The following is a 21751-nucleotide window of genomic DNA, read 5'->3' as shown; positions in this document are numbered from 1 at the left end:
CGCTCAGGCGTTGGCCTAACAGAATACGAGATTGTATTGGTCGATAGTGTATCACTTTCTCGTTGGACGCAATTGATCCCTCCCACTTCCCTTCCACGGGTTGAGGGACGTGCGTCATCTGAGATTGGCTCAATTTAGGGCCTTTCAAGTATTGGGGCGGGGAGATGATTTTTCATTGGGTTATACTTGTCAGGTGGGCGTGTCCGTTCTTGCACGCGTGTCAAAAAGTTTAGGCTTATTTTATTCAGTCGTTAAGGCACATGAATATCGTAAGCTTTTTTCTGTGTTAGAGTTTTTAGACTTTTTTGTTGTATAATGGAAATGGAATGCATATTTAGTTTCTTCACTATATATCAACAAAACTATTTTCAGTAGTGTTAGGAGAAATATTTAAAGCCTTATGTTGGACCGCAGTGTTTGGGATTAAAGATCATTGGAGAGAATTTAAAAACTTCGCAGGTGACCTTGTACTGTTCAAGGCAGGTTTCCTGTCCTGTGTGTATTGTGCAGTGGAATAAATACTCGTATGACAAACTGCAGTATAAAAAAGTCTGAGTTAGTGAAAGCCGCGCTAATTCGGGGTCTGCATGAAAAAATGTAATAACTTACGTACTGAGGGAGAAGTACACAATAAAGAGAAACAGCTGCGACAAATGTTTGAAATTTTAAAATGCGTGTTTCAATTTAAACATTTAAAAGCTAAATATTTTCGGTTGTATAGACATTTATCTTTTTTTACCCCCTGATAGATGTATATAGAGTTGCTAGATTTCTAGGAATAGATCAACTACGAATTCAATTCATATGCTTAGGTTTGAAATGGAACAATTTCAACTGTTAAATTATCAGATATCAAAAATATGAACATTTTTGTGGCTAGCAACCTCGAAATTGCATAAAACGTTAATTTTAATTTTTTTTTGTGAAGATGAGTAACTGACCCCTCGTACGCCATTAGGGGGTGAACCCTTGGGTTCAAGTGATGTGGCCTTTGCGACCTCAAATCCTTATGGTCACTTTTGCTGCAAAAATGTGGTCAAGAAATTGCTTAAAAATTAGTCGTTTTTTTTCTAGAGAGCCACAAATAGGGATGGAGACCCCAAAACGTTTGCTGTCTTGCATAACAAGACCTCATGATGCGTTGAACAATATATTGGGTGGGGGGTTTCTTGTACTGGTGACTCAGGAGGTGTCAAATAATAAAAATTAGAAAAACTGACGTAATTTCAAAGTATTGATAAGTAATTCTTACAAACAAAAAAAGAAAAGCAGAAAGAATTTTGCAGGAATTAGCATGAAGATAATCTTCATCTTAAAAAGCAGACGCTTAATGAAGAAAGTAAAAAAAGTATGTGTAAAAAATAAATCTGAAGAGGAAGTAGTCACGTTTAAGCAATGTAGCATAAAGCAAATGGCAGCTGATGGGGAACAATTGGTTGTGTTGAGGAGTACATTTACGGCCATGTGAAATAGTAAATATGCTCCATGGAAATTGTTGACGTTTTCCACACATTATCTACAGATAAAGGCGATTGAGCAAATGACACATTAAACTGACACGGCCTATTGATTCTCATAATGTAAATGAACATAAACGTTCAAAGTGAAGGTGAACTTTATTGTCATCTCAACCATATACAAGTATACAGATTAGACGAAATTGCGAAGCTCAGGGTCCCCTTTAAATCCATCTAATCAGAGTCAGGTGTTCCAGATGATTAGAGCCCCCCTAAGGCCTGACTGTCTCATTTAAACCACACGGGTTGAGGGTCTGGTGTCCTCTTTGATGTGTTTGGAGTCAACGGCCCTCAGAAAGAACGTTGTGGATGCCTACGAGTCTGGCAAGGATATTTCATTAAGAAATTGCCAGAATATTTGAAACCAGTTATTCCACTGTAAAGAAATCATTTGGCGTTTTGGCCAGCCTTGACACAGAGGACGATGTTCCTTGCAGGATGGTAGGCCTAATGCTTAGCGACATTGAGGTCTGTGGCAACGTTATCCATAACTTCCTTTAGCAGTTGGTTGTGATGCCACCTGTAATGCCCTTCTCCACTCCCCCAATGGCGGTTTAAGGGCTCTCTCCTTGTACAAAGAGGGCAGAAGGGCAACTGAATGTTCCCCTGGATGTAAAGGTTAGTTGGACTCTTTAATGTGTCCTGTGCAGCTTGAACCTGGAAGGGAACCCGGTGGAAGTCACCCAGGTGACTCTTCATTACAACGCACTCTGCCACCCACCTGGTCACCGCTCTTTGCCGCTTAAGCCCCACCATCTTGCTAGCTCTTAACTTCCTCCATGCCTGTGCCAGTGTAGTTGCCGTCATGTACTCACCAGTACAGTTTGTGTTCCTGAGGTGAGGGGATTGCAGGTGCACACTTTGTGAGATCTTGACTGGGGCACCAAATTACCCAGGACTGTCACCGGATGCAGGGTCTCAGGCCTAATTTGCACCTCTTGCTCACATTGTGACCGGAGCAAGTCGATTAACCTGTGCTCCATCTTGGGGGGGTCTTGTGAGTGTTTACAGCCAATACTTGTAATGAATACCACATGAGATGTCATGGTAACAAACCTGCTGTGCTCTCAAGCCCACCCCCCTTTATTCCTCCCCTCCAGGTGTCACTGTGAGACCCTTACAGTTCTCTGAACCACAAGGAACCAACAGCTAACCTCCTCCTCCAAAGGTGTTGGACAACGCCAACCCCAACGATCGCTGGGTGAGTCAGGTGTGGGTGCTGTCATTCTGGTGGGTATTCTGGCTAAGGGTACCTGTTTTGGAGGATAAAACCAACACTGTGGATGTATAGATGTCAGGTTTGCTTAAATGACCTGCGATGAATTATAAAGACCATCTACAATTTCCTTAACCGTATCTGCAGTCTTCCTTTCCTATGACCCTAAAATGTACCAGCAGTTTCTCACCTCTGCATTCTTCCTTTCCTGTAAGAAATCTTAGTTTAAAATGATTATTATACAGGAGAGGAATTGGAGACTGCGAGAGATGGCACCGATGCGAGGATGACAGCTTTTAGGCAGAGCCATCCATCACCGTTGTTAAGAGCCCTCACCTTTACACACGTGTTGTCTCCGTTCCTGCGCTGTTCCTGTCAATCTGTTTGTGGATCGTAAGGTTTTGAGATTTGGGGAATTCAGATTTGGACTTTAATCTTGTCTAGAATCTATTCTGGAAGAGTTCATGATTTAATCCCGTTCTGTTTTGTTTCCCGTTTGAGCGCTGTTGCATTGGCTTCTTCTTTCTGCTGTCTCCCCAGAAATCTTTCCCAGAAGTCCCCCTGGTGCACTCGCTTGTGACGTCAAGTTTGCTTTGATGCAAAGATCATCCTGGACATTTCTGGCCTGTCTGAGTTTAACAGAAACGCCTTGCTGTGCCTCTTGAAAAGATCTTTTTTTTAGTCCATCCTGTGCCTTTTCGAATCCCCACCATTGTTTTTGACTCAGAACGTTTTGATCGCGGGTTGACTTTGACGAAAGATTTCCGTGTTTTGACCTTTGGCCTGTTTTTCCAATTTAGGTCAATTTCGTTTCCTTTTTACTTTGATTCAGTTTAACCAGGATAGCCTGAAAATCACCTCTGTGTAGTACAGGGTGGCGCGTCTCCACCGAGACGAAACGATCCCATGACGTTACAAAGAGTGTCCGTGACCCTTCTGAAATGGGCACAAGGCGGTCACTTTTTTAGCACCTTCTGTAAGTGAGACTTCCAGATTTGATCCTTCCTCTCTTCACCACGCAATACAGTTGTCTCGGTGGAGGTGGGCCACCCTGTATGACGAGATCTGGAACCCCATGGGAACTTTGTGACATAAATGACGATCCCTCAAAGGGATTGAAAAAAGATGTCAAAGGCAAGGGATACATCAGAGAAAGATGCCATTGCATTTGGATATTTGAGAACGAAACTCGTGAATCCGTCCAACCGTTGAATCGAAGAGCAGCCAAGGGCCGCGTTCTATCTTGATGTTGCTGCTAACTTTCAGTAAACTAGAACTAGAGAGTTCCAGACTTTGCTGTGTTTTCTTCTCCTGCTCTTAGTCATTTTTTAATAAATACTAAATTGACTTTAGAATATTTATACTTTTTTTGTGATATATCAAGAGTGGTTGAAGTAATGAAGTAAAAACTGGGACCCCAGTGGGATCAGCAGACCACCGTAACTGGTTCATAAGTTTGTCTTGGCTCTTCTTCTCAAGTGTGTGAGCCTTCAGGTCTCGGGGTACCTCGGGGACAGTAGTGTGTTGTTCACACCGTAGCCAGTGAGGTCCTGTGTGGAGTCATAAGCTGTGCTGGCATCATTCATGACAGGGTGTGTGTGTGTCAAACAGTTACAGGGCACCTAGTGTGAGCACATTGCCACTCTCTTCTTCACATGGTTTAGCAGGCTAAGGGGGTGCCCCAGTAGTGTGAGCCTCATGGTAATTGGGTGGTAGGGTTATTCTCAGAGGTTCAAGGTGTGTTAGCCTTTACGGTCAGGTAGTGAAGGTGAGTCTGCCATTAGGTGTCTACAGTGTTCTTGGGGACCAACGTAGCCTTAAGGTCTGTGGACACCAGTGTGTTGTTCGCGTCGTAGCTGGTGAGACCCTGTATGGAGTATCGAGGAGTAATAGGCTGTGGGTAGTCAGTGCCTTAGTGAACGGGGTCTCTGTATGAGGGCCTTTCTGCGTATGTGTGTCAAGTAAACCCACCCAATAACAAACGCGGGGGAGTGCCACTCATCCCATGATAATACATTACCCACTCTGATGCCCAAACTCTAGTCCGGCAGTCCTTACATGCAAGGGACGTTTAAGGTGACCGTACCCAATGTGTATCCAAGCACTTCTGCACCCTTTAAGGCCCCGGGGCGTCACTTCCGGATTTCCGTGTTGATACACAGGACATCAGTGAAGAGAGTATTTGGGCCTCTGTTAAGGTGGCTCTGTGTGTCCTTCGGTTCTAATGGAGGTTTATGTGAAGAACTACGCTCATCTGACTGGCATGAGTAAAAAAAAACATACAATCAGTAGGTACTGAATGGCGGTGGGTCCAACCTAACCAGTTGTCTGGCAGGCTGGATGGGTCTGCTGGCCTTAATGGTGCTGAAGAAGGTGAATTTGGGTGGAGTGGACCCCATAGAGGTTACGCTGAGGACAGGCCTAGTTTGAACATCTGATCTTCCTCAAGTAGGTTTAGAACACCAGTGACCCCCCCCCACCGTAATGTCTGCTTTGGTCCCCATCCATATAAAGAGTCCCCGCTGTTAGGTTTTTAGGGGCCCTGCTGTTTCTATCCGTATAAAGGTATGATAATAATTAGTGATGTATAGCTTATGATTATATATATCAGATTTGAGAGGAATACATCAAAGGAATCTACTGACCATACCTAAGGTAGCGTGTAAATCAAACCTTTAATGTAAAAACACCTTGCATACTTTCATTTTTGCAAAACTTTGATTAAGTCTGAATAATGGAGGAAGTCTACGACTTGGTGGTCAGCTGATACTAACGCTAAGCTAAAATCGATGTTGTGTCAGGCTTGTCAATTCATAATCAGTTACAGGAATTGTCAAAGTGATGCGTAATTCAACAGAGACGTTTGGGAAAGAATCTTGCAAATTGTTCTCGTGTATGAAGCAGAAATAGTTTGTGGAGCTAAGTTGTGCAAATTCGGCACATAAATGGTGAGCCTCAACATCAGACCCACTCATTTCATCTTTTTAGAATGGTGCTGAGAACATCATAACCGTCTCTCAAATCCGTTTCACTTCTGCTCGTAATGCATCTGAATTTGTGCAGGAACCCAAACTTGTCGTAATTGGTATTCATCTGGTCAAGTCACAGTCGGGACGTGCCGCTTTGTGCAATGGTTTTATCCTCTCATCTTCCACTATTAATAGTATGATCGATCATTCGCATGACGCCGTGACGGGTGAGGAACCTGATCTGCCCTCCCACTGGGGCCCCGCCCACTACCCCAGGCCCCCCGTCATTGTCGATACTGCCCATCGTCACAGTTTCCTCTCTGCTAACACGTAACCATACTGATAATTCCCCAACTGGGGAACATCTATACTTCTGAAGTATGGACCTGTAAGTCGTATTTGGTTATGGCCCCTTTGGCAGTGGGGTCCCTAGGTGGTCCCTGCCCCCGGTCTGTAATGAATGTTAGACCATTAGAAAGATTTAGACGAGAACAAGTCATTCACATTCGGCCCAATAAAGCTCGTCAGTCCTCTCCACTTAACTCCTCCAAGGTGACATCAAGTTGAGGTTTGAAGGTCCCAGAAGTCCTCCTATTCACCACTTATTCCACGTGTCTTTGGTTTTCTGTGTGAAGAATAACTTCATAATGGTGGCATGAAGGTGAATGAGGTTTTGGTTTCCCCAGGAGCCCCCCAGGAGTTTTGTCAAGTGACGCCTGTTCTTATTGTGGCAGCCTGGCTGGACCAGTAGAAGACTCTGCTGACTGAGTTCAGTGCCCGTCACTATGGGGTTGCTGGTGCTCATTTCTAAAGTAAAGAATGCTAAGTATCTGCTTTTGTTTTGTTTTAATCACCCTTTGGAGCCCCTTGTATGCCCACCCCCACTCGCCCCCACATACACCAGAGCATCATCACTCCATTCATCTTTTTATTACAAAAGAATTGTCAAGTTGTAAACACGGATACTGATGAACATCCAGATTCAGAGACGGACCATGCAGGTTAAATGAAAGAAAGCCGAGCGCCTTGAAGGACGGTGGAGTGGCCACTGCCACCAGAACAGCGCTGTCCTACAAAGGGGGCGTTGGGCTGGCAGCTAATAAACCCACCAAAGCGACATCTTGGAGTCAAAATAAAATATCTATCTATACAGGCCTTGCGTGTGTCCAGGCTCGATCCTCTGGCTAAGGTCCGGCTGCTCTTGCCGAGGGCTTTGGGGGGTGTGTGTGTGGGGAGGGGGGGCTGGTGTAATGTGGAGACACTAGGGGGCATGAAGAGCAGCCTGCCCACCGAGAGGTTTGGCAATGGGCTCACTTGGCTGGAGTGGGCACCCCTGGCACAGGGTGGCAGTAGTTTGGCACAAAGTAATTGTCTGATGGGCTCAGCTATTTACATTCATAATGCTGTGCTAGTCCATCCATCTGCCACGGGGGGATGAGGGGGGGTGGTGTTCAGGTGTCCTGGTAGATGCAGGCGATGGATGGACAGGTGGTGTTGGCACTGCCTTTTGTGGTGATGGTCTGGAGGAAGCTGAAGGTCAGGTGGTGAGGAGAAAGGCGGCGGCTAGTCCTCAGATGGACACCTCATACTCCCTTGTGTCCTGCAGAAAAAATAAGCAAGCGGACAATCACCAGAATTACCATGGCCAGGCTGGGCTGATGACCACCTTTGCCTCCCCCATGTATACTTACCCCGGCTTCATACAGGGGGTTGTTGAAGTCAGACTCCACAGTGATGGGGCTGTAGGAGTGGGAGCTGGATAACGAAAAGCCAAAGAGGGACTTCCCTTGGAACCTGTAGGTGGCAGTAATGAGTAAAGGGTAAAGGAAGGGGATTGGGGCGGAGTTTTGGCTTCAGAAAAGGAAGAGAAGCCATCATGGGTGGGGCTTACTTGGTGTAGTACAGGTAAATCCCTCCAATCAGCAAGATGACCAGGATGATCGGCAGGAAGATGGCCAAGGCGATGTTCTTACCCTCAATCTGATGGGAGGGGTCAGTTGTCCTGGAAACTGTAATACAATAAAAGAGAGAATGGACAAATGAAAAAGTTAACGGTGGAAATCAGACACTTTCAACCTTACAAGTCAAAACTGAGATTGACAGAAGTGAGACTTGACCAGTATGACCCCGAGTCGCCATTTTTCTACTTGTTTTTTTTTTTTTCTCGCGTTTCACAAAATCAGAATCCGACAGGAAATTGGACGTCAACTCACATTCGTAAAAAAAAAAAAAAATCAGTTGTAGCTCTGTTGATGTATTTGCAGTGTGCAGTGCCGATCCACGATCTAATTATAAGGACTTGCCTTGGGGAGTTGATGGGCGGTTGATTATTTATGCCTGCGGAAGAGCAATTAGGCGCGTCTCCCGCGGTTTTCTCCCCATTGCGATAAAGACGCTGATGGGGGTGGCGAGTTTCGCGTATTTCTTTTCCTCTACAGGTAAGCAGCTAAAATACGCTTTTTGAAAGATTATTCGTTGTAACTTAGTAGATATGTATTCGGGCAAGGCTTCGTATTTCGTATTATTATTATTTACTAATATTTTTAAGAGCAACGCGTTAAAGACGCGGAGAAGCCGTTGCCGCCAAGAGGACGAGGCAGTACGAGTGGCACTTTCAGGACGCGCTTTTCAAAGAAAAAATTAAAAAGATCATTTAAGGGCAACAGTTTGAGTTCATACAAGTTTTATTTTTTACATCGGAAAGAAGGTATTTTTCAACCTTTGTGGTTGTGTTCAAAGTGCAGTACAGAAGACGTTGTTTATAGATGTCTGTGAACGCCAAATGCTATAAATGGCCGTGAATTTGAACGTGCTAATGATAAAGTGCTTTGCAGTATAAAAGCGACAAGCTACGATTAAATTACAGTATTTTTGCCAAAAAGTTTGCATTTATTTTTATTAATTCGTGGTAAAGATGTCGATTTCGGTAAACGAGGCGCAGTTTTATTAAGATTGATAATCCTATTTCTACAGCTCGTCATACATCAGTAGGCGCTCCAAAGTGCACAGCGATCGCCTCATAGCCTTCTCACTCAATGTCAACTAACAACGTGAGAAGACCTGACAGCAGTTGTTTAGCTGCCAAGTTTGCAGATGATGCGGCATTGATTGACACCTCTAACAACGCGGCACATTTTGAGGAGGAGGCCGAGAGGATGAAGAGATGGGGCCAGCAGCAGCAGCAGAGCGCCCCGCGCAGTCTGAGGAAGTCGAGATGGCTGATCACTGATTTTAGGAAAAACGTTGAACCAACGGACCTCAGAGAGCAAGTTGATAGAGTTGGTAGCATTAAGTACCTCGGGGACCATGTTAGATAACCGCTTGAACTTTAATGAAAACCGGCGGTTACAATTACAAAAAAAAAATTGGCAACGGCAGAGCGGCTGATTAAGAAGGACGAGGAAAGCGAACATCTCATCTAGCGACCTGCACGGCTCTTTATGAGAGTGTAGTGACTTTCCTGGCCTGGTTCAAGAGACTGTCCGTGACTAATAAAAATAATCGAACTGGGGTCTGCTCAGTGTGGACAACTTCAAATAGCACTTGAAGAACTGTATAACAAAACAGCGAATAGAAGATGATTGTAAAGGGCAGGGCACTCTGCATAGATAAGTGTGTCCAGCTTCCTGGGAGGTGAAAATTGCTGCCAAAATGTATTAGAAGTACTTTTATACGGTCAGTAGTAAGACTTTAAAATTGGCAAAATTCAATTTTGCTGAACTAAGCAATTGTTCTAGAATTGTTTATATATAATCACACACTCCTATATTTCACTAATTTGTATTTTAATGTGTGACTTGTATGAAAGAATGTGCTCTTGTATGTTGCTGACTGACTCGAAACAAGTTTCCACTTGTGGACGATAAAAGTAAACTAATTGGAGCTTTACATTTATTTATTTTATTTTTTTCTTCAGGGTCGTTGCACTGACCTCAAAATCCTTCTCATAAGCAAGGTTGCCAACTAAAATAACAATCTTGCAAGTATTGTTCAGTAATTAAAACACCTTAATAAATGGCTGTTTCAATACAGAGCACTGTCCAGTGGTAAAAGCAGGTTTGGTCACTTGAACGTGTACATTTTGTGTTGCCAAATCTAGCAAGTGCACCTTCTCTGGCAACTGTTATTGGAAGTTGTTTTAAATTATTATTGCATGGTGGCGCAGTGCTGCTGCCTCACAGTTAGGAGACCCGGGTTCACTTCCCAGGTCCTCCCTGCGTGGAGTTTGCATGTTCTCCCTGTGTCTGCGGGGGTTTCCTCGCACAGTCCAAAGACATGCAGGTTAGGTGCATTGGCAATCCTAAATTGTCCCTAGCGTATGTGCCTTGTGGTGGGCTGGCACCCTGCCCGGGATTTGTTCCTGCCTTGCGCCCTGTTTTGGATGGGATTGGCTCCAGCAGAACCCCGTGACCCTGTAGTTAGGATATAGCGGGTTGGGTGATGGATGGATAGATGGATGAACATATTCTTTACGGATTTTAAATTTTAATGATCTCTCATAACATGTAAACTTCACTGTAAATACTGTATGTAGAGACAGTGTTCCGTGCTCGGGTATGAAGAGTTTAATTTAAATTGGAACAACACAAAAATTTATTCCAAAATGTAATATGTAGCAAAAGTTTAATTTACAAGCGAACAAATTTTAGAAGAGCAAAGTTAATAGTTTTAATAATAAAGGCACTGTATATGAACTCTGATTCTGTACTCCATGTACTGCTGAATTTCTGCTTGTAGCTGGACTCCTTGGGAATTACTAATAATTGTAGTAATAATAATAATTACATTTATGTATCACTTTTCTCTTTCAAACATGCTTAGCTTCAGGTGGATTAACTGTCTGGAGGTGCCAACTTTGGTATTTTCTTTACTGAAATATATTCAATTTTAATCTTGCAAAGTTAAGTGGATGACACAGAACACTGCATGCAAATGCCAGCCCTGGATTTGTGTGCGCATTTCTCTGGAATTCTGACTCTTGTGATTAAATAAAAAAAAAGAGCAGGATGAGTACAGGCGGGGTGGGACAAGCTTGCCACTCTCAGAGGGCCCATCAATCCAAGACCACCCTGACCAATTATACTTGAGCATTAAGAGGAGCGGGCGGAGCAGTGGCAGGTTGGTTAGTGTTGGATTAAGGTTTCATCAAGCATTTGGAAGGTATGGAATATAAAAATAAGGGTTTTTTTTAAAAAAATGTGAATTATTTTTTTTTTGTGTGTTTGCCTTTCCATATTTCTCCGCTCTATGGCCCTAATTTCCCCATAAAAATAGAAAAATTCCCCCTTACCTGGCACATCCTGCCCATGATGATATGAGGTTAGCAAGGTGATGGAGGCAGGGCCATGGGAATGGAAATTCCTGGAGGGCTACATGGGGGTCTGTCAGTGTCAGGGCTGTGGCCTGCAGTGCCAGATTAGAAGCTGCACAGTGAGAGAACCCCCATGAAATACTGAGTAGGAGTTGATGTGGGAGAATGGACAGTATAGTGGTAGTAATACTGTCATATGTGCAGAGTCCTGTGAAATAAATTATTTTTTGTGTGAATAACTAACATTCAACATTTTGCTGCTCTCTGATGCCATAATAAATAACAATGTGTTGTAATAGGGACATGTGAAAGGTCCAATATAATGTGTCTGTATAGACAGACAGATATGAAATGTACCCTAAGATAGATGGGACACTATGAAGAGCAAATATAAAAGGCACTCTGAAGTAATAACACTATTAATATTTGTATTGTCCCACGTACAGGGAAGAGTGAAATTTTTACTTGCAGGTCCAACCAAAATGCAACATGTTGCTACTCTCTCCTGTGCTACGATAAAAACAACAATGTATAATAATTTTTAGGATTGTGTGTTTTAATATATATATTTTTTTAATAACTTGAACATGGTTTACCCTATTAAATATTGGTTTTGGGGTACAGAAGAGGGAGGAAGCCATTTCTCACATTTATTTCAAGGTCTGAAGTGTAATGACGGAGGTCCAGTTTCTGACCCCATTTTGTCCTCCTGTATATGGGAGACACCATTTTGTTTTTTTTCCCAATCATTATGATGCATGTGAGATTGCTAGGTGTGTGGTCTTAGATGTCACAACTTCTGTGTCATAATCATAAGTTCAATTGAGATGGTCATTTACTATTGGAGTTTAATGGATAAGACCCTCAAAGACTTTCTCGTAAAACTTTATTATTTGTCCCTTTTTCTGGAAACTTCAGCTTTGATGTTGATCCTCACATTTTTCTTTTGGTTTTGACAGTTTTGAGGGTCTCGATTGTCTGTGTTTTGATCCTTGCATGTCTTGTTTCCCAGTTATTACAGTGATCCCTCGCTATATCACACTTCGACTTTCGCAGCTTCACTCTATCGCGATTTTTTCTCATACACGCTAACGTCAGTATACATGTACTTTCTGAGAACTTTTATCTAAGCCCCACGATGGCTCCTAAACGTGCTGCTTTTTCTAAGCCTTCTGACAATAAAACTAAGTGCTGGAGGAAGATGCTTACTATCCAGGAGAAGGTGAAACTCTTGGATATGATCAAAGATGGCAGTACCCTACAAAAGCCTCCTCACGCATATGAAAAGACAGCGCCAGCAACTGCCTATCAAGATGTTCTTCAGCCGCGCACCCAGATACCTACAGCCTACTCTTAGTACTCCTTCAGCGGAAGAAGACAACGACACACCTGCTGAAGATACTGCACACCACCTGAAGACTCTGCTACTGAGGTTGTGCCTTCATAGGTTAGTGGTTGTGTGTAAGAACTGTGTGTGTGTGTGTAATTAAATGTACAGTAGAATACAATAATCTACTATATAAAAGCGGTCAGGATTGTCCTTCCGTTCCGTAAAGCGTAGCGGTATTCTGCTTATCACAGACTTACTACTTGCGGCTTGCGGTATGAAGCGACGCGATGTGAGCAGAGTTCTGGTGCTCCCATCGTTCCCTTGCTTTTGTGCGCGATGTGCTGGAAAAATAGACAAAATTATGTCTCTGGAAATAATTAATGTTGATGGAGTACAAATGCCTCACCACGTAGTAAATATCAGGGGAGATGGTGCTTGCTTATTCTCATCTATAGCTTGTTTAGTGCATGAAACTCTGTCTTTAGCGGTACAGATTCGGGCTGACATTGTACGACTTTGGACAGGCACTCGAGGGGATACAAAAACGTAGGTTTTCGGGAGATGTTATGAATGGGCACTTTAATGTTCTCATTCTCTACACTTACATGCCTGATGTACACATGGAGCGCACACAAATTGAGGATAAAAGTCGGTCGCCTTAAAAGGCGGGTGAGCCTAGTAATATATTTGTAATGTCTTATTTTCTCTTATTTTGTCTAATGTATTGGGTAATACGAGTGCAATGGTGACTAAAGTGTGTTATTTCATGTCTAGAGGGCTCTAATAATGTTAAAAAACGTATTTAGAAGGTCGTAAACAGGTTTTCTATACTCTAACTGCAAAAATATTCGATTTATAAATAAAGAATCCTACTTCGCAAAAATTCATTTATCACGGTAGAGTCTGGAACGGATTAACCGTGATAAACGAGGGTTCACTGTAATAATAATATCTATTAATATATATATATAATTCACTAAGGCAAGACACCCATGGAAAGCACGCCGAAAGGGGCGTGGATTCACTAAGCTGCCGACAAGTAAGACACCTGTGGCGTATGCAGGAAGGAGCCACGCCCACCAACTCCAAGACCATTGGATACGACGACAACTCGCAGAGCCACGCCCACCAACTCGGACGCAATGACACAGAAAAAACGGTGTCATTTATATTCGTCTGTCGTAGAGGCCACATGCACTTCCGAGCCACGTTGACTGTTCATAGAGGCATGTTTCTTGTGGAGGTGAATCTCCGTATACAGTGTGTAAAACGGTTTGCGAGGGGTATCCCATGGGATCCTTACAACAATCCTTTACAACTGAGGTTAAAACACAATGAAGTAAGCAGTCTTTAAAAACCGAGTTTTCGGTTACGACGCACGACCACGTGCACCATAGCAAACTGTTTTACACGCTACATACAGCAATTCGCATCCGCGACAAACATGCGTCTTCTTCACTCACGGACATTTAGAAGTGTTCAATCATCAATAAATAATTATGCGGCGTTTGTTATGCCGCGGGTTCACTATTGTGTTGTATGTTGCTCTTTCCAGAGTTCCATCTTTTCATTCACTTACTGTTGTATTCTCACACCAACCCGTTTTAGACAACCGTGTCTTTCCAGAAGTGTTTAGCATTCAATAAATAATTATGCATGAGATTGAGCGTGTGTCTACCCGGCGCAGAGAGGCGTGGGTAAGCCGTTGAACCCCATTTGGGCTGCAAACCGTGGAATTCCCATTAAGTGCGACTTATACGCTCCCACTGGTTACGTCCCTACCCTTTGTACACACCCCCCTCCCACCTCGCTCCTACCGTGGTCGAGTGTCTTGGTGGATTATATATAGAAAAGCAGCCAAAACCGCACAGAGCAATGAAAAGTCTACGTGAGACACAGGTGCATCTGGACTATGCAAAGACGACAACGACTCAAGTGATGAGTTGGAGGTGGGCACATGAGCAGGCAGTGTATACTGAACGAGAAATCGGCAGACTAGCATGACGGAGGAAGCGGAATGGACATATTTCTCCTCTCCTCCCGTTCCACCCTCCGTGCCTGAACGCTGTGCACCCCCATCCCTCCGTCTGGCAGGAGGAGGCGAGATGGCGGTCCGCCAGTTTTCAGTCACGGACGATTGTGTGTTGGTTCGTTCTGTTACAATGTTGCTTTTCTTGCTAATTTATTACTTTACCGATTTTTCAAATGTTATTTTTCTCCCTGTGCTTAAAAATCATTAAAAAACCGGCCTGATTATGCGGCGTATGGTTTGCCGCGGGTTTGCTAGTTATTAATAATGTTAGAGAGAGAGAACAGTAATTGGTAAATATAGATGTAAAATGTGCTACATAACAGATTTATATGGTGCCTTTCATATCTGTGCCCCATGAAAGCTGTAACAGATATGATAGACGTGTTATAGTGGTACTAGTAGCAGTTCTATTGATAAAAGTTTGGTGAGCTGATTGCGTTACAAGTGGACAACAGTGGCATGTCTGCTGCTTTTCACCTATAGAATCAAGCTGATGATCATTTGTGTGTTTTTATTTTGTAATAAAAAATAGAAATGTCCATCTTGTTTAGGAAAATGATGATCCCTTCTTTGCCACTGTGTTAAGTTTTTCCACTTGTCTCATTGGCTATTGCTGTGATATCTGAAAAACTTGCCATTTTTCTCCCTTCATACTATGAGATTTGTAGTCCTAAACATTAACCATTTTGTAATATTTATAATGTGAAATTTCGCAGCAATGGTCTTTGGGTGCAAATTGGGGAGGTTTAAGATTAACCATGATGTACGTTACAGGATAATCCAGGAAGATAATCATTCAAGGCCTGCATGCAATTGGGGGTGTCCACAAGGTTGAGTGTGCCCTCAGAATCCATCCGATTACTCTGCATTGTATGCCTAGCATAAGCTCGATAGCCGCATCCGATCAAGATACACATGTGCTCTACTTCTTGGTGGAACAGGAACTCACCTTCCAGTTTGCGGCCATCCAACAGCTCTTCATAAGCTACTGTGAACAAGAGAGAAGATTGTTAGACAGGACTGTGTAGATGACCGTGGTGGGGGAGTGCAGTTTGGGATGCTGATTCTGGTTTACCTTTACAGAATGGGGGAGGGCTGTTCCACTGCGAGGGGTGTCCTTCAACACATGTGATGGTGACCTCTCCAATCAGCTCGTAGCCCTCGTAGCAGAAGAAGCGCAGGGTCTCGCCAACGTGATAGCGGTGCTTGTAAAGCGTCTGGTAGCCATTCTCTGGGACGCCAGGGTTCGAGCAAGGCTCGTATTTCACTGCAGTGTGAGGGCAGAATAGTTAGTCAGAAGTGTTGAACAGGCAAGGAAAAAGACAGCATGAGGCCTGACCACCAGAGGGGGGCAACAGAAGATGCAGGAGCAGGTTATCCCACCTTTGCCAATCCAGGCCATTTCCACATATTTTGGGAATACCCTTTGAGAAAGAAGCTTTTTGGTCCAATGGTGCCTTTCTTCTATTTTCCATTCTTGTTGTTCTTTCTCTCTCCTCATCCTTTTTTCCTGCCTAGTCTCTGTCTCTGTCTCTCCCTTGGCTGTCTTGCAGCAAAATCGGCACAAATAACCTGCTGCAAATCCACAGACTCCAACCAGACTTGCCTGGGAGGCTTCTTTTGTTAGTTTAATAAGAATTAAAGAGGCATCTGGGACTAATTTAAGAAGGGGTGCACGGGATCAAGATTATTCTGAAGCTGGTGTCAGGTGGTACTCACAATTGATCAAAGAGGGTACCCTTCTGTCATTTGTCATTTTCAGCCTCCAATAGCTTTGTACAAATACAAGAATTACTATGAAGGGCTGGGGGAGTTAATTTAGTTTATCTTGAGTTAAGGGTGACCATTGTTCTAACTAAAACGTATCTGCATTTGATTGGTTTACTCTCCAATAAATAACCAATTGCAAAAAAACATCAGCAAGATTAAGTTAAGCAATGTAAAGGGCACTTAGCCATGTGGGAGGTTTATGAGGGGGTGAATGAACAATGAATGGAGGGGGCTGCCCTAGAGAACACTGCAATAGTAATCTTCATAAGAATAGGCCATTCACCCCAACAAGCCAGCCAATCCCATTCACCCCGACTTTCGCAAAATCGCAAAGTTTGAAGAACCCTAAACTTGTGCTGTCCACCACACTACTTAAGTCATCAATTATGTGTGTCTGTAGTTTGTGTAAACATAAGCTTGGTAAATCTACCTGTCGAGTTTAAAACGTTATCCTCGTGTTCTTGTTGAAGACCCAATTTTAAAATTCTAGCTCTGGCCCACTGTGTTCATTCCATTCGAAATGGCGAACACTAGAAGCAGGTCTGCATTTGCTTAACGCTTTAACGTTTCAGGTACTTCAGATTTCCTTTCCATGGTCACCAAGTCAGCCTTGCTGCTTCTCTCTGGACTTTTCTCTACAGCTGCTATGCCTTTTAAGTAAAATGGAGACCAGACCTGTACCCAGGACTCCAGGTGAGTAAACATAACCTGCCTTAATTTGTGCTGCACCCATTAAGGGTACTCCATTAGCCTTGTTAGTGTCCACTGTCTGGATATACTGTAGATTAGTGGCCAGTCCACTGTGACCTCCTAGTCCCTTCTCATTCATTGCATTTTTGAGTTTCAAGTCTTCCAAAGTGCATTCTTATCTAACAGTTTTTTTGCTTTGCACGTGTAATACGTTACAATTTACCTACATTACCTTTGACATCAGTGTTGCTGTCAGGCCTTCTGTGGTGATGCAGCTGATTCTCCATTGTCTGTTATGATTGTGTCATCCTTAACCAGCTTGAAATGTATTTTCTTAACAGACAACTTATTGATATTTAAAAGAGCAGCAGCAGCCTCTGCTGGCCCCCAGTTTTAATCTCCCTTAACTCTGATACTGTTCTTCATACCATAGACCCTTGTTCCAGGTGTTTAAGCCCATTGTCCCCCCACCTCCACATTGCTTCTTCTATTCCCAGCCTCTCCGAACAAAAGCTTTCTACCAGGCTAGCTCAATGCTCTCATGGAATTCTCTTAGAAGGTAACAAAAGGATAAGATCAAAGTGGAACAGATGAGATTATTTATCTTGACTTTCAGAAAGCATTTGATAAGGTGCCACATGGGAGGTTGGGCATCAAACTAAAAGAAGTGGCAGTTCAGGGTGATAGATGGGTGTAGAATTGGCTCAGCCACAGGAAGTAGAGGGTGATGGTACGAGGAACCTCATCAGAATTGGCCGATGTTAAGAGTGGTGACCAGCAGGGGGCAGTGCTGGGGCTGCTGCTATTTTTAAAATCTATATGATTTTAGATAGGAATATAAGTAACAAGCTGGTTAAGTTTGCAGATAATACCAAGGTAGGTGAATTAGCAGATAATTTGGAATCTGTTATATCATTACAGAAGGACTTAGCATACAGGCTTGGGCAGATTTGTGGCAGATGAAATTTAATGTTGGTAAATGTAAAGAAGTACACATAGGAAGTAAAAATGTAAGGTTTGAATACACTTATGAAAAGGATTTAGGAGTCGTAGTGGACTCTAAGCTATCGACTTCCAGACTGTGTTCAGAAGCCATTAAGAAGGCTAACAGAATGTCAGGTTATATAGCGCCTTGATGTGTGGAGTACAAGTCACAGGAGGTTCTGCTCAAGCTTTATAATACACTGGGGAGGCCTCATCTGGCATACGGTGTGCAGTTTTGGTCTCCAGGCTACAAAAATGACATAGCAGCACTAGAGAAAAGTCCAGAGAAGAGCAACTAGACTGATTCCAGGGCTACAGTGGATGAGTTAGGATGAAAGATTAAAAGAGCTGAGCCTTCGCAGTGGTGAAGAAGAGACCTGGCTGAAGTGTTTAAAATGATGAAGTGAATGAGTCCACTGGATCGAGACTATTATTTTAAAATGAGTTCATCAAGAACATGGGGACACAGTTGGAAACTTGTAAAGGGTAAATTTCTCAGAAACATTTGGAAGTTTTTCTTTACACAATGATAGACACTTGGAATAAGCAACAAGTAGTGTGGTAGACAGTCAGACGTTAGGGACTTTCAGAACTCGACTTAATGTTTTTTTAGAAGAACTAAGTGGATAAGATTGGCGAGCTTTGTTGGGCTGAATGGCCTGTTCTCGTCCAGAGTGTTCTAATGCTCATTTCTATACCTCTCTGCCATTTTCTCATGTACAATTAAACACTGTCTCCCTGTCTGCACGCATGCTGGCTGTTCTTTAACATCCTTCTTCACATGTGATGACCAATCTATTCCTTAATAGTTCCATTATTTTTTTCCTGTGATGTGTATTTGTTTACTGGCCTGCAGTTGCTCTGATTAACTCAATCATCCTTTTTATGCAATGAGATCACATCATGTTAATTAGCAGTCACTAAGAATGTCTGCCATGTGCAGTGATTTTTACAAAGTCGTGCCAAGGGTTTCTCAGTTATCACTATTGTTCTTGAGCACGCTTTCATACTAATCTATGTAGCAATGTGGTGTTATGGGTCCACAGCTCGTTGAGCAAAGGCCATTCATTTTAAATAAATAATCGACGCGCTCGCGGCTTAGCGAGTCGTTGGGCCATAGCGAGCCGTGGGACGATCCGTAGGGTGTGGGCGTTTCTCACCTAGTGCACAGGTGAGGAACTGCCCACATTCGTGATTGTCTCATGGCTAATGCTGCAGCTGCTGTGGCCCTCGTCATTTTAAAAAGCGCGAGTCGGTTGTGAGGAGGAAAAAAATGGAGAGAAAAAAAGGAAAGGAGAGGACGGAGGTTACCGGGAGCAGGAGAGGAAGCAGGTCGGTGAAAGAGAGCGCGAGCCGCGAAGAGCGAGCTCGTGGACAGCTGCGTGGAAGCTGGGTGTTAGGCCGACACCCAGGTGTTTGTGTTGATGTCGCTCCCGCTGAGCGATCAGGTAGCGGGAGTGACCAAGGGAAGGCGACTGGCCGCAGAGAGGCCATGGAAAGGCAGCGGAAGTCGGGAGACTTGGTGCTGGAATCCCCAACGTGGGCGACCTGGCCGTTGTGGGAAACCAAGTTCTCAGGGACTGGGATGAGTGCCATACCGGAGCCAGGGATCGGGAGGTCTCCAGTCTCGTGTGTGTGTGTGTAGAAGAGGGCAGCTACAAAGAGCGTCTTGCCTGCTGCTAGGCCCAAACGGGATAAGCAGGTGAGACGCTAACAGAAATGTTACACCGGATTTGTTATTGTTTTAAAGATTTCTTCCTAAAGAAGATTTTTAACCTCTCGTTTTAAAGGATTGTTTTTTCTATTGTTTTAACCTCCACGTTTTCATTTTATTGGATTATTTATTGAACTTGGAAACACTGCACTATGTATTTGTGGACACTGTTTTGTTTTGATGGACAGTTTTTAATAAAAGCACTATTGCACTTTTTGTATACCTTCCCCTTGCTCAGTTATTTGCCTCCAATGACTAGCTCACTCGGTAACATTATCGACGGTGTTGGGTTCAAGTGCTTCCAACAGCCATGGGAGTGTGGAACCTGAACTCACATCGTCACAAGCACTCTATACACACCCCAAAACCCTCTGTCCCTCCTAGTCAGTCCATCGTCTTCTTCACATGCGTAAGCCTCATTTGAGATTTCACAATGGAATGACACAAATGGCCAGGGCTGGGGCCATTCGCACATGCAGACAGAGTGAAGATCAACTCACAGACGCATTTCGGCATGCGGTCACTCCACTTCGGCGTCCCGGTGTCCCGGCTATAGCAGGTGATGCTTGAGCTTCCCTCCAGCTGGTAGCCCTCGGAGCAGGAGTACTGGACCTGTGAGCCCACCACAAAGCGCTGGTCGGACACCATGCGCACTCCATTGGCGATTTCGCCCGGATTGGTGCAGGACAGGACTATTAAAGGAAGGAAAGTTGTTAAAGCCTGGCAGCATGGCGCTGGCAGAGTGGGTGAGTGGGGGGCACTTACTCTTCTGACAGCTGGGTGGGATGTTGCTCCAGGAGAGGTCCCATTGGCAGGTGAGGATGTCTGAACCAATGATGTCATAGCCGGGCTCACATTGGTAGGTGACTACGGTGCCACGGATTAAGTCGGGATGTGACGACGTCTTCCAGCCAAATTCAACCACGGGCAGGTCTGGGCAGGTATCATTACGGGACACCTCTGAAATACAAGGAGAGGAGTTGGGGGTGGTTGGCCATCTTGGATGACCCAATCAAGTAGAGGCTTACCTCGGTAATGAATGATGAACCCCTGACTCATTGTGAAAATGGGGTCATTGGGGTCACTTTGAAACTGGATCGTCACATCGGCCCCACTAGAGTACAGCCGGAAGCGCTGATGGGAGCCCATGTACTGCCCGATGACATGCGAGGTGAGGTCATCACCATCAAAGATTGTCAGCACATCGCTGCGACGGATGTTGAGACTGGCAAGCGGAAAGAAGAGACTGATTTTCAAGGACTGGACTGAACTCCTGATACCCCACAGATGTGACTTCAGACTCCACCGCTTGCTTACATTTCGATGTCCAGCAGAATCCTCTTGTCCTCCTGCACATGAATTCCCCAGACACAGTCCTGTCCTTTCCCATATGTCTGTGGCCAGTCAGGTGACAGCACTGTGCCAGAGGACTCAGAAATCTCCCCGCCACACAGAGCTGAGGTGGACAGGTCAAGAGAGGAGACAGGCAGATAGATGGACAGGCCAAAGGAGACAGGAGAGGCAAAAGATAAAGAGACGGTCAGATCAGATCATGAGAAGTAGGAGGACACCTTGGGAGAGAAAGAGGGGGGGAAAAAAGTGGACCACGCAGGGAGAAGTGGACAGCTGGGCAGAACAAAATGAAACAGATCAGTGGGACAACGGCCAGACAAGTAAATTGGACAAACCAGGGGGACAGTGGATCACATGTAGGGAAATGGACGACAGAGGAAACCAAAGAGGGAGAGAGACCATGAGGAAAAGACCAGTAGATGATGGGTGGAGAAAACCATTGAAAAACACAAGGAAGTGGACAATGGAGGAAGATAATGAGAAAAAGTGGACAACAGGTACGGATGTGAGTAGGAGCAATAAAGAGGAAAAACGGGGAGCTAAAAAGGGACAGAAGACCATACACTTAAGACAGAAAGGGGGTAACTCGAAAGAGAGAGAGGATCACATAAAGAAAGAGAAAATACAATAAGACACTTTGGTCACGAAAACTTGGAAGCAATGATGGACCATTCAGGAAAGAAATGACAGCTAAGGTGGATGAGTATGGTGGCACAAGTGGTCATGAGGAATGCAGAAGAGGAAACAGCCGAGGGAGGTGGATTCACCAACAAGATGGAGGTGGGAAGGTCCAGTTAACTGGACAGGTCAGGAGAGCCGTCTGGCACTGAGATGAACAGATGAAGAAGGCCAAAGGAGAAAATGG

General features: G+C 44.2%; 1 protein-coding gene across 5 annotated transcripts in view; it reads right to left on the bottom strand.

Moving 5' to 3' along the window:
• Positions 1 to 6617: 6617 nt before the first annotated feature.
• Positions 6618 to 21751, bottom strand: part of sez6l2 (seizure related 6 homolog (mouse)-like 2) — a 31514-nt gene continuing 16380 nt past the window's right edge. For 4 of the 5 annotated variants that reach the window (XM_039764863.1, XM_039764865.1, XM_039764866.1 and 1 more), the window contains 9 exons: positions 20851 to 20989; positions 20562 to 20758; positions 20299 to 20493; positions 20034 to 20225; positions 15451 to 15642; positions 15325 to 15363; positions 7594 to 7711; positions 7394 to 7496; positions 6618 to 7302 (listed from right to left, as the gene is read on the bottom strand). In XM_039764863.1, coding sequence (XP_039620797.1) covers positions 7273 to 7302; positions 7394 to 7496; positions 7594 to 7711; positions 15325 to 15363; positions 15451 to 15642; positions 20034 to 20225; positions 20299 to 20493; positions 20562 to 20758; positions 20851 to 20989 — 1205 coding nt within the window. In that variant the 3' untranslated portion in view covers positions 6618 to 7272. The remainder of the gene's footprint in view (positions 7303 to 7393; positions 7497 to 7593; positions 7712 to 15324; positions 15364 to 15450; positions 15643 to 20033; positions 20226 to 20298; positions 20494 to 20561; positions 20759 to 20850; positions 20990 to 21751) is intronic. The other variant, XM_039764868.1, reaches the window with a different exon arrangement.

The sequence above is a fragment of the Polypterus senegalus genome, chromosome 10 (genome assembly GCF_016835505.1).
Source record: "Polypterus senegalus isolate Bchr_013 chromosome 10, ASM1683550v1, whole genome shotgun sequence".
Taxonomy (NCBI): Eukaryota; Metazoa; Chordata; class Cladistia; order Polypteriformes; family Polypteridae; genus Polypterus; species Polypterus senegalus.
The sequence above is the reverse complement of the archived record's forward strand: the minus strand, read 5'-3'. Positions and strand labels throughout refer to the sequence as shown.